Genomic DNA, 12,059 nt, shown 5'->3' on the forward strand with positions numbered 1-12,059 from the left:
TTTGGGTTCGGGTATTGTCTCTAAATACCATACTCTATATATCAGGTTCGGGTCTGGTATAGAACCGGGTATTCTAAAAAACCGGGTATTTGAATACCATATTTCCAGATATTGAAAAAACCTTATTTTTGGGTTTTTTCGGGTATAGATTGGATTTTTAAGAGAGTTGCACTTTTTAAGGGTATTGATCGGATAATTTTCAGGTATTTTTCGAGTATATATAGGGTATTTGAAAAACCCGCTTTTGGGTATTGAAAAACCCGGTTCCGGTTTTCGGGTATTATCGGGTATAAATCGGGTCCGGTTTCTGGTACATGTTTTGGTACTGAAATGCATACCCTATTTGTACCGTACGGGTAAGGTCAGTTACGGGTATAAAAAAACCGGTTCCGGATATTTTTTTTCGGGTCCGGTTCCAGATTCGGGCTTTTTTCACCTCTACCTCTGAAATCTGTAATTAGTGAGATAAGTTCCAGTTTGGGCCTCAAGAAGTTATTATAATATAAACCAATATGGGCCTGTTGTATTGGGTTTGGCCCAATCCAGATTATTATATCGAAATGAAACCCTAAGCCGCCTTAAATAATAATAGCAAGAACCCTAATTCATTCCTGCGGCAGTCAAATCAATCTCTCGGCGAATTACAGCAGCAGCAGCTCGTTGGCCATGGTATCTAATCCGATCTATCTATCTTCTTCTCTATTTCATCTGTAAAATTATTTTATTTATTATGTATTTATCTGATTGCCGTTAGATCTGTAAATTAGCGATTTGTAATTATGACTGTGTAGTAATCTGTTAAGAGCGTTTTAACTGAGAGCTGATATGTTAATGTAATTGATGTATGTATATGGATTATGCATTTTTTTAATTTGCAAATAAGCTGTGAAAATCATGATAATGCATCAATCAGTTGAATATCAGTGGGCTACCGATCTTCACTTATCGAGCTCAAGCCGGCTCGCGAGCCTAAATGAGCCTGTCATTTGTATAATTTTTTTAAAAATATATTTAGTAATTATTAATTAATATATATAATGTTATGAAAAATTAAATAAAAATTAGATAATATATATTATTTTATATGTAAAATTGTAATATAAAAAAATATATATAAATGATTATCATTATATAAAAAATAGTTGATATATTACTATATATCAACTATTTTTTATATAATGATAATCATTTTTATATATTTTTTTATATTACAATTTTACATATAAAATAATATATATTATCTAATTTTTATTTAATTTTTCAAAATAGTTGATATATAGTAGAGCTCGAGCTTAAAAATGTACTCACGAGCCGAGCTTGAGCTTTGAAAATATAGCCCGAGCCGAGCTCGAGCTCTGTGTCAGTTAAACGAGCCAAGTCGGGCTCGGCTTGGCTTGTTTGCACCCCTAGTCAAAACTAAACGTTAGTTGTCGCAAGCCGGTATTCCACCGTCTGACTAGCGCCTTGCATATACTGTAGGTATGAACGGTGTATAACTTTCAAAAGTTTCAACTTTTCGGAAAGTAAAAACTAAAATCTACATATTTTTCAACTACAAATGTTAGCGCGACAGTGTTCTTTTTTTATGCTTTGATTTTACTATTTTTTTGAAGAAAAACTATTATTATTATCTATGCAGTCAATCTTGGTGGTATCTCGGTTATCGGTCCTCATTTGAAATATCGGTCAAAATGTTGGTTAGAATATTGGTACCGATAATATCGGAGATATTTACCGATATCAGTGTTTTAAGTCTTAATTTTCAACTTTTAGTGTTTAATGTTGGTGTTTCGAGTCTTAATCAGTTCCTACTTGCTACAGTTGTTATTGTCGCAAAAGGTTAATTTGTTAATAGGAGGAGAATATACTGAATTGTTAGTGTTAAGGGGCTATATATATAAATTCTGCATGATACTAAAATTACCGATATCCCACCGATATCTCACTGTGATAACCGATTTCTCAAATATTGGTCCTCGGCCGATATCTGATATTTTTCGCATCAACTGCTTAAATTATTATTAGTAAGATTATTGGTATTGATTTGTCTGTTTTGTGGCTTAAATAAGATCAGTAGATACCCCACCGTCTGACTAGCGTCTTGCGAGTTAGTCAACACTGTAAAACTTACAAACTTCTGAACATTTCAGAAAGTGAAAACTAAAATCTTTGTACTAATCAACCACAAATGTCAGCGCAATTGTGCTATTTTTTATGCTTGGATTTTACACTTTGTTGAAGAAGATAAACTATTATTATTGTGAGTAAGACAGTTTGATTTGTTTGTCTTGTAGCTACAATAAGATCACTTGTACTTGCTTATCTTTATAATTGAAATTGTTGTGTGATTATATTTTGTTTTTTATTTGTAGGTGAACGTTCCCAAGACGAAGAAGACTTACTGCAAGAACAAGGAATGCAGAAAGCATACCTTGCATAAGGTCACCCAATACAAGAAGGGTAAGGATAGTTTGGCTGCACAAGGGAAGCGTCGTTATGACAGGAAACAATCCGGTTATGGTGGTCAAACCAAGCCCGTCTTTCACAAGAAGGTGAGTCTATATTTCCATCTAAGTTTTATATTATATTGGTTCAAAATGCTCTAAGTTTGTTAGATTTAATAACTTTATTTATGATTGATGGTATGATTTAGGCAAAAACCACAAAGAAGATTGTGCTAAGGTTGCAATGCCAAGGTTGCAAGCATGTCTCACAGCACCCGATTAAGGTAATATTTTATATTTTATAGTTTGTGTGTTTGGTTGTTTGCTTATGTTTTGATCGTTTTTTTTGTGCAGAGGTGCAAGCATTTTGAAATCGGTGGAGACAAGAAGGGAAAGGGAACTTCTCTTTTCTAAGCGTCTTGTTGTGTGCGTGCTTGCAGCTACTACTATTCATATTCTGATTTTAGCAGACTTTTGTGTTTTAAGTTTTTGATACTTATATTGCAAGTTTCTGTTTTTGCTTTGATACATCTGTATGGAGAAATGGAAATCTTGTGTTTTTGACTGTTTTAGTGTTGGTTGCTATTTTTTACTTGAGCAAGTTGTATGTGATATGTTGCCTTGCGTGTTTTAGATGTAAACATGGTGGTTTTGTTTGGAACCGAATTGATTTTAACTGTAGCCAACATTTTTTCTAGCATTAAGCTGTTAAGGCATCATTAGATCATAAGCATTAACCTTTTCATTTTAGTAAAACAACTGTTTCACAAGATAGTTTTCTTTGTTTCCGTGTTTCAATTCCATTTTCAATGTGTTTGGTTGGCAAATGAATTTGAATTTGATTTGATTTCATCAAATTTCTTTAATTGAAATGATTTTACAATTTACAAATCCTTCCAGCATGTGAAATTGTGAAGGATTCATCCAACCTGTTTACATGTCCGGCTCCGATTTCGCATTAAATGCTGGTTGCATGTGGCGCCAGCCAACGCACTTTAACGAGCCTAGGTTAATAAGCGTGGACACAAGTTAACTCTAGTACAACGTCTAAGATCTGTTGTACATTGATAAATATCACATATGTAGTGAAACAAAAGTTGCCAAAAGATCGCAATAGTCTTAACTAATTCTTAATATTTAGAAACAAAAAACCAAGCGCGGGGCGGGGCGTAAGGTAACTAACGCATATGCTATATATTTTACTTTTTTTTTAAATTAAAAATATAAAATAGGATTAAGCAGGTCATGAGCATGTTAACATGTGTTTAACCTGTTTGAACACAAATTTAGCCATGTCTTAAACTTGTCAAACTATTTAAGACTTCAAGATAAAATGTAATAAGCTCAAACCCAAACTTGTTTAGCCACATGTCGTTTGTCGTGTATACAGGTCCGTATCAGAAATTGCTAGGCCTATACATTATGTCTAAATATATAACGTATTAGGAAGTTTTGGTGGATCATACCTTCATGATGTTATTTACATTACTTGTTTTGTGCAACTCGCGCCTATTGTATCTAGGAAGTTTTGGTGGATCTGTGTTGTGGTAAGATCCGTGTTTTCACTTGACCCGTTTACTAATGAATTGGTATATTGAGGTTTTTTGTCTATCATATCTCTAACGTGTTTTCACTTGACCAGTATCAGAAATTGTATTAAAAACATAAGATATCATAGAATTTCATGACACGCTAATCATTTGTTAGACATGTTACACGACCTGCCCATTTGGCCATCTTTATCGGTTTATAACTTTATGCTAATTTACAGGAAGTTGAAGAGGATGAAAAGACTCGGAAGAAAAGAGAGAAGATGGAGAAGAAAGCTTCGAGGGGGAAATTTGTTAAAGCAAAAGGTCATTAGTTAAAATTTTTATAACGTGTTCGTCTGTTAATTGTAATGGACTAGAATTTCGCTAACGGCTTTTGAATTCGGGATTATCATTGAGATATGTAGATACAATTTTTAAGCATATGTGATATTAGATCTTATTTTGTATTATCATCAATGAATAACATAACTCAAAACCAAGCATCAAAACACAATAATTTAGTTTGTTCCCTACAATCATGAGTTATGTGTTATTTTATATAAACAAGTTACTAGATGTGGTTAATATAATAAAAGTGAACTACGGTTTTCGTCTATGTGGTTTGTCCAAATATGTGTTTTAGTGCAATAGTTTTAAATTTGTGATTTCCGTCCCTGTGGTTTCGTTTCCCTTGCAATTAAACCCGAATTAAGTAATCTGTTAAGTCTGGTCGTTAAACCCATCAGCGTGTCCTTCACATGAGGGGCAGTTTTGTCCTTTTTTTCCCCAAAATACACCCCGGTTCACGTGAGGGGCTGGGGTGTATTTTGGGAAAAAAGGACAAAACCGTCCCTCACATGAAGGACACGCTGATGGGTTTAACGATCATACTTAACGGAATTAGTGAATTCAGGTTTAATTGAAAGTGAAATGAAACCACATGGTCGAAAATCACAAATTTAAAACTATTGGATTAAACCGTAGATTTGAACAAATCACATGGACGAAACCGCAGTTCACTCGTATAATAATTTGTTATATTATGTATAAGGGAAAAAAGAAAAGATAAGCCTTATTGATATTGATGGAGCAAGCTTTATGACTCAAACCTCAACCTTAATGACTCAAAACATCACAAGTGAATAATTTTTTAGATAGAATTACCTTTTCATGAATCATTATTTTGTAGCATGAGGGTTGAATTGGAATATTTTTGCCAATTATGTTATTATTCCATCTTCTACTTTTGTTTGGTGAGAGTGGTATTGGAGTGGTGCCAATAAAGCTATAAATAATATAAATAAAATAGGCTTTTATATTTAAAATGTAATTGAATCACCTATTTTTTTCAATTTTAAAATGTATGTTAAAATGTAGGATAATTAAAACTAGTTTATAAACAATTGAACATAACTATTAGTTATTATTATTAAGAGTAAAAGTAAAAAATTATATTTAAACTTGTTTTGTTTTTTTGAAAAAAAATAAATATATAACTAAAATGGAAAGCAGTGAGAACAAGATGGGCATGACAGGAAAAGGAAACCTTGTCTCTACCAACTTTTGGTCAATACTTCACTTTTGCTTTGGGACATGCACACATTAAATATATATATAATTATAAAGAAAAAAAATAAAGAAATCAAATACTAACTTTTAATATTGCTAGTTGATTATAAGTTTAGTTTAATATCAAAAACATTTTGCATAACTATTTTGTATTCATATACAGTCATACCATAAATATTTGTATATATAGTAAATTTCCTGAAGTGAAAAGAAATTTAATATTCAACCAAAATTTCACATATAAATGGAGTTCAAATTAAAAAAAAAAAAAAAAGTTAACCAACTTTATACATACCAAAACACATCCAATGATAATAGAACATAAGTAAATAAACATCACACTTAACTTCTTCTACACCTATTCTCCTAATATTAGCTTTGAAAAATAATTTAGACCCTAATAATAAGCCATAATAAAACTAAAAAAATATCAAACCTATTTACCAAATATACATCCCCAATTCTTTATATAACCCTTTAAATACTAAAAAAAAATAAAAAATCACCAAATGTAACACTATTCTCTTAACCTTCCTATTTGAGTATGCAACATTTGATAATCATCTAGGACCAGAGAGTTCCATGGCATGGGGATCATGGTCATCATCCATCAACATCACTCCAAGCATGCTTGATGTATAGTAATCATCATTGTCTTCAAGTTTTTGGACCATACCATTCTTTCTTATAGTGTTAGGATTTATATTACTATGTGTTGCGGCCCATTTTTCGGCTAAACCATCCCCCTCTAGCTTCCTAACAACCTCGGACATCTTTGGTCGATGGGCAGGGGTGTACTGAGTACAAAGTAACGCCACTTGTAACATCTCATGCACGTCGATTTGATCATAGTTCGTTCCGAGCTCTTTGTCTGCTAAAAGTTCGACTTTTTTCTCTTGGTGTGCTTTTTTCACCTGAAATGAAACGTTTTCGATGCTTAGAACACTTGTACGTTGTGCATTGATGGCTTTTAAGTTGTGCAAGGTGTACAATATGGATGTATGTGAAACACTTTGGTCCATATTCCAAGTGTACAAGTTGGTCAATATGCTGTTAGACTTGTACCTTGTGCATCAAGGACTTGTACCTTGCAATTGTATAAGTTGTCATTGCATGTCTAGCATGTCTAGGCCATGTGACCATATGGTACAGTTGGTAGACTTACTCTTAACTACTAGTCCAAAGAGTACAAGTTACCGATGCATGTCGACGAATAGTACAACTAAGTAATGCGCACACAAATAAAAAAATTTCTAGTTAAAAAACTTACCCATTCGAGCATCGCGCCTTTCTGATTAACCGTTTTCCCAAACTCGAACGCTCTCATTCCCGTTATGAGTTCCAACAACAAAATCCCAAAACCGAAAACATCGGTTTTCTCTGAAGATTGGCCCGTGGAGAGATATTCTGGTGCAATGTGGCCCACGGTACCACGAACCTCAGTTGTAACATGTGAGTCAGCATGGTCAAGGAGTTTAGCTAGCCCAAAGTCGCCCACCACGGCCTCGTTGAACTCGTCTAAGAGAACGTTAGCCGCCTTCACGTCTCGGTGGATGATTTTTGGGTCACATTGCTCGTGTAGATATAATAAACCGCGTGCAGCCTCAATCGCGATTCTTTTACGTGTGTTCCAATCTAGTGGCGGTTTACCTGAACATTAATGTTTAAAAAGGAATCAAACAAATACCATATATTTGAATCAACCTGAACCAATTTTGGCCCGAACAAAAGTTGTCCTTTTCAAAACGGCCCGTTTAGATCCTAACCAAAATGTATTTTTTTTAAGTGGCCCATTTTGACCCTAACAAAACGACTTTTTTTAAGTGCCCGATTTGAGCCGAACCAAATTGATTTTTTTAACTGGCCCATTTTGACCCGAACCAATAAAATTTTTTAAGTGGCCCGTTTTGACCCGAACCAATTTGATTGTTTTTAAAGTGGCCGTTTTCATACGAACTGATTTTCACTCGAACCCATTTTGACCTGGCACCCAATCCGACCTGCCCGTTTTGACCCGAACAAAAAAAAATTTATAAGTGGCCCGTCTTGACCTGAACTAAATTGATTTTTTTTAAGTGGTCCGTTTTGACCTGAACTCAATTTCACTCTAACCCGTTTGACCAAACCAAGTCTGACCCTAACCCGTTTTGACCCATCATCCAACCCGACTCGCCCATTTTGCCAGATTTATGTTTGATCATGTTTCAAGATTTCTTGAAGGACCACAATAACATGAAACACCAAAATAGTGTACCAACTCTTAACCACTTTCACATAGTACCCAAAACACATCCCACGTTTACTTTTGAAAATGTCAACTGCGACCCACAAACATATCATAAAGTTTCCATTTTTATAAGGTCAACCTTTGACTCATGTTGACTTTTGGATAATAATACAGTAGACTATGTTATATTACAAAGTACAAACCTCTAAGCCTTGAAGCCACACTGCCATTAGCCATGAAAGGATAAACCAGGAGCCGTTCAACCGGGGTGGCGCAGTAGCCGATCAACCGGAGCAAGTTCCGATGAACCGCTAGGCTAATAAGCTCCAGTTCGGTCCGAAATTGTGACTCTCCAGCGGTCCCATTAATATCTTTCAAACGTTTGACCGCAATCATAGTCCCGTCTCCTAGTTTTCCTTTGTAAACGTTACCGAATCCTCCGGCTCCTAGGATGTTTTTTGAGTTGAAATTGTCGGTTGCGCATTGAAGTTCTTTAAATGTGAAGCTTCTTAAGTTGCCTAAGTTCATTAGACCCTCTTCTGGTATATCTGATTGTATCATTTAAACAAAGTAATAGTTAGTATAAAACTATAGATCACATGAAGATTGAAGTTTACATGTTTGACTTTTGTGGTCAACCCTGGATTTTTGTCGCCTAAAATTTAGTATGCATACTTAATAGATTTAGCATCAAAGTTTCTGAGTATATATAAAGTGTTACATACTTGAACATATCTATGAAATTGTGAAAAAAAAATGTAAATATAATATCGAAAAATGTAACTGAAAACGGGATCCGTTGACCTTGAAAGTCAAATGTGACAAAAGGGATATAACTATACCATTAATGTCAAGAATGCTTTGCTTTGGTTTCGGCTTCTCTTCCACAAGAGAACTCCAAGTGATGCAAGGAGAAGTGCAAGACATCCGAGGCTGATTCCAAGCGCGATTGCTACTCGTTTTGACTTACTTTTTCCTGAAATTTTGCAACCTTTAGAGAGAGAAACTTGGTTTAGAGACAGAAAGAGGATCAAATGATTAAAAAGTTTATACCTGATGATGGATTGAGCTCAAAAGAAAGAGGCTCGGGCAAAGTTGACCTGTAACAACCTTCATTAGCCTGGGTTCCACATATCATAGGATTGCCCACAATGCTGTTCAAGAAACACATAAAGATTGCATTTTTATATCATTATATCAAGAAAAGAGCATAATATAATCAAGAAATTCAACCGGGTCAACAAAAAAACCGTTCTTGGTAGTTGGTTGACCCGTTTCATATCTACAAGATTCATGCATACTTACTTAAATGTTCTTGCTGAAAACTTTGGAACAGGACCACTGAGATTGTTGTTTGACAAATCCCTGAAATGAACAAATGTTATAAATGATACAATGATTTCAAACCGAAATAAAGAGTGCTACTATATGTAAACCACTGGCAATCATCATACGGGCCGTATAAACAAAGTTAAACGGCTGTATGGCCTTTGCCAGTGGTGTGTGCATATCAGTCGCTTATGTGTCGGTCTAACAGATCATACGGGCCTGTACGATTTGTAAGAACACCAACTCATACGGCTCGTATAAACATTTTGGCCCATATAACGTGTTCAATGATGTGCACTGTCACATCAGTCGATTCTGTGTCAGTCAAACACATCATGCAATGCATACGATTTGTAAGAACATCAAACCATACGGATCATAAAATATTTTGGCCCGTATGATTTGTAAGAACACCAACTCTTACAACCCGTATAAACATTTTGGCCCGTATGATGTGTTCAAGGATGTGCACTGTCACATCAGTCGATTCTGTGTCAGTCAAACACATCATGCAATGCCATTTGTAAGAACATCAAACCATACAGATCATAAAATATTTTGGCCCATATGACGTGTTCAATGATGTGCACTGCCACAAATGTCGATTCTTTGTCAGTCAAACACATCATACAATACGTACGATTTGTAAGAACATCAAACCATACGGATCATAAAATATTTTGGCCTGTATGGTTTGTAAGAACACCAACTCATACGGCCCGTATAAATATATTGACCCGTATGACCGTATAATTTGTAAGGGGTTGTTATATTCGAACACCACCCCCAAGGCGTGTTAATAAGTATATACGGCTCGTATAGGGGTTATACGAGTCGTACAGCTTTTGCATGACTGACAAATGTACTTTATGACAGCTTTTTCAGTCAATACGAGTCGTATAGGTTCTATATGACCCGTATAGACTGAGACACGCTCCGACACAGTATGGCTTAATTCTGGCCTATACGGCTCATATAGCCCCTATACGACTCGTATAGAAGGACCTGGTGTTTAAATAACCTATGTGGTGTGGGAATAGCTATGCCTTTTGTAAGAACAACAACTCATATAACACAAATAAAGATTTTCCCTAAGTGACAAAAAAAATAATAAATTAAATAAATAAATAAACTCACAAGAGTGCTAGTTGAGGAAGGGAAGCCAAGGACAAAGGAATAGCTCCAAATAAGGTGTTGTTATTCAACCTTCTACTCATTACATGACAAAATCAAAAACAAACATGGGGTCAAATAATATCAAATCAAGAAAAACAAAATCAAACAATTCAACGGTCAATTTAACTTAAAAACAAAAATTGACCCATCAAAGATTATGTCTCAATTAAGGAGTTTAAGAGAGAGAAATTTCAAATCACTCACAAATATTGCAAATCATTCAAAAGACCAAGTGACTCAGGCACATGACCAGTCAACTTATTATTTGAAAGGTCCAATGTTTGTAGATTTGGAAGGTGTCCTATGCCCACCGGAATTTGGCCGGAGATATTGTTATTCTGCAATAACCTGTTATAATCTTCATCAAATTAGCCACCTTTTTATTTTTTATAACATTTTCAAGAATGTTATCAATATTTTTTTCCAGAAAACACAATTTTTTATCAACATTTCAACAAAGCACCCTTTTTTTTTGACATTTTCAAGAATGTTTTCAAGAAAACAAATTTAAAAAATTTACACTTGAAAACAATCTGTTATAATCATCAACAAAATACCCACTTTTTATTTATTTATTTATTATTATTAATTATTTTTTGATATTTTCAAGAATGTTTTCAAGATAACATAAATTTATAAAAACTTGCCCTTGACAACAACTTGTTATAATCATCATGTTCACGAATCGAGCCAAGGTGGGTTCGAGCTCAAGCTCAAAAGTTAACGAGCTCGAGCTTGAAGTAAAACGAGCTTATGATCGAGCCAACGAGCCGAGCCATGGCCCGAGCTGAGCACAGTTTCGTTTCAAATCAAGTTATTTTAGCTAGTTTTATACGACTTTTTTTAGCTAGCCACGAGCCCCGAGCTTCAAGCCGCGAGCTTTTTGAACAGGCTATTCATCAACAAATTACCCATTTTGTTTTATTTTTTTATATTTGTTTTTACTTCTATAACATTTTCAAGAAAACCCAAAATTTATAAAACTTACACTTGACGCAGGTTTGTAAGATTAGCAATAACCCCTGTCAATATTCCTGATAAACCCTGACTAGGAGCTCCACTGCAACAAAACCCACAAAGGGTTTTAGAAAATTAAATAAAACAGTAAAAATATTTAATATACAAATACAATAAATGTATAAATATGTTAAAAATAACATACAATCCAGTAACAAGATTATCATTTGAGCAAGTAATCATAGCCCAGCTACAACGGTCAACAGAATCTTCATCCCAATTGCTAAAAGCCCCATGAGGATCATTCAACCCATTTTTAATCAAAATCAAAGATACAACTGCACACATAGTTTCAGATCAAGATATTAAAAACCCATGTAGACAATCAAAAACCCATATCAAAAATATAAAAAAATTTAAAAAATTGATCAAAACCTTCAGGGTTTCTTGCTTCATAACACAGAGACAGAGGAAACAGGGGAAGAAAACAGAGGATGAAGAAATTGAGAATTTTGAAAGATTGAAGCATGGTTATTATTCAATGCAGGTGAAATACATTTAATTGTGAAGAAATATAAAGAGGGTATATGTAAAAAAAAATGTTTTTTTTTTTTGGGAATACAAGATTTTAATTTTTGTCTGCAATTTTGGGTAAGTTTATTGCAATATTGTTGTAATTGGAAGAGTGTTATTTGTACAGAGAGAGAATCAGGTGGGGTATGATATGGTAGTGGTGTCAGTGACAGTGAGTGAGGGGTGTAAAGTGTAAATTATGAGCTTCAAGATGCTTTAATGGCTAACGTGCGCAGGTTTGGCTAACATGCG

General features: G+C 34.5%; 2 protein-coding genes across 2 annotated transcripts; one reads left to right on the plus strand and one right to left on the minus strand.

Moving 5' to 3' along the window:
- The first annotated feature begins 599 nt into the window (after positions 1–599).
- LOC143617905 (large ribosomal subunit protein eL42) lies at positions 600–3,014 on the plus strand. Its single transcript, XM_077090307.1, has 4 exons — positions 600–669; positions 2,373–2,552; positions 2,654–2,728; positions 2,799–3,014. Exons 1-4 carry the CDS (start codon positions 667–669, stop codon positions 2,856–2,858), a joined length of 318 nt encoding a protein of 105 aa, XP_076946422.1. The 5' UTR covers positions 600–666; the 3' UTR covers positions 2,859–3,014.
- A 3,091-nt stretch (positions 3,015–6,105) lies between these two features.
- LOC143617906 (putative LRR receptor-like serine/threonine-protein kinase At4g30520) lies at positions 6,106–11,793 on the minus strand. The gene is made up of 12 exons (XM_077090309.1): positions 11,670–11,793; positions 11,440–11,572; positions 11,266–11,337; positions 10,482–10,625; positions 10,239–10,310; positions 9,078–9,137; positions 8,826–8,926; positions 8,615–8,748; positions 8,498–8,507; positions 7,976–8,320; positions 6,816–7,195; positions 6,106–6,459 (listed from the first exon to the last, which is right to left on the minus strand). The coding sequence occupies exons 1-12, from the start codon at positions 11,761–11,763 to the stop codon at positions 6,106–6,108; spliced, it is 1,899 nt and encodes a 632-aa protein (XP_076946424.1). The 5' UTR covers positions 11,764–11,793.
- Between the last annotated feature and the right edge of the window lie 266 nt (positions 11,794–12,059).

Source organism: Bidens hawaiensis, unplaced genomic scaffold (assembly GCF_021521415.1).
Source record: "Bidens hawaiensis isolate Kalapana, Puna unplaced genomic scaffold, B.hawaiensis_p1.1 tig00060198_1, whole genome shotgun sequence".
NCBI lineage: Eukaryota > Viridiplantae > Streptophyta > Magnoliopsida > Asterales > Asteraceae > Bidens > Bidens hawaiensis.

Bases quoted from the DNA above. Each gene is read 5' to 3' on its own strand.
- LOC143617905 (XM_077090307.1), top strand. The intron at 2,553-2,653 runs GTGAGTCTATAT...GGTATGATTTAG, and splicing joins AGCCCGTCTTTCACAAGAAG to GCAAAAACCACAAAGAAGAT. The intron at 2,729-2,798 runs GTAATATTTTAT...TTTTTTGTGCAG, and splicing joins TCTCACAGCACCCGATTAAG to AGGTGCAAGCATTTTGAAAT.
- LOC143617906 (XM_077090309.1), bottom strand. From the start codon at position 11,763: ATGCTTCAATCTTTCAAAATTCTCAATTTCTTCATCCTCTGTTTTCTT. The intron at 10,311-10,481 runs GTGAGTGATTTG...TGTAATGAGTAG, and splicing joins TTGAATGATTTGCAATATTT to AAGGTTGAATAACAACACCT. The intron at 9,138-10,238 runs GTGAGTTTATTT...TGTTCATTTCAG, and splicing joins CTTCCTCAACTAGCACTCTT to GGATTTGTCAAACAACAATC.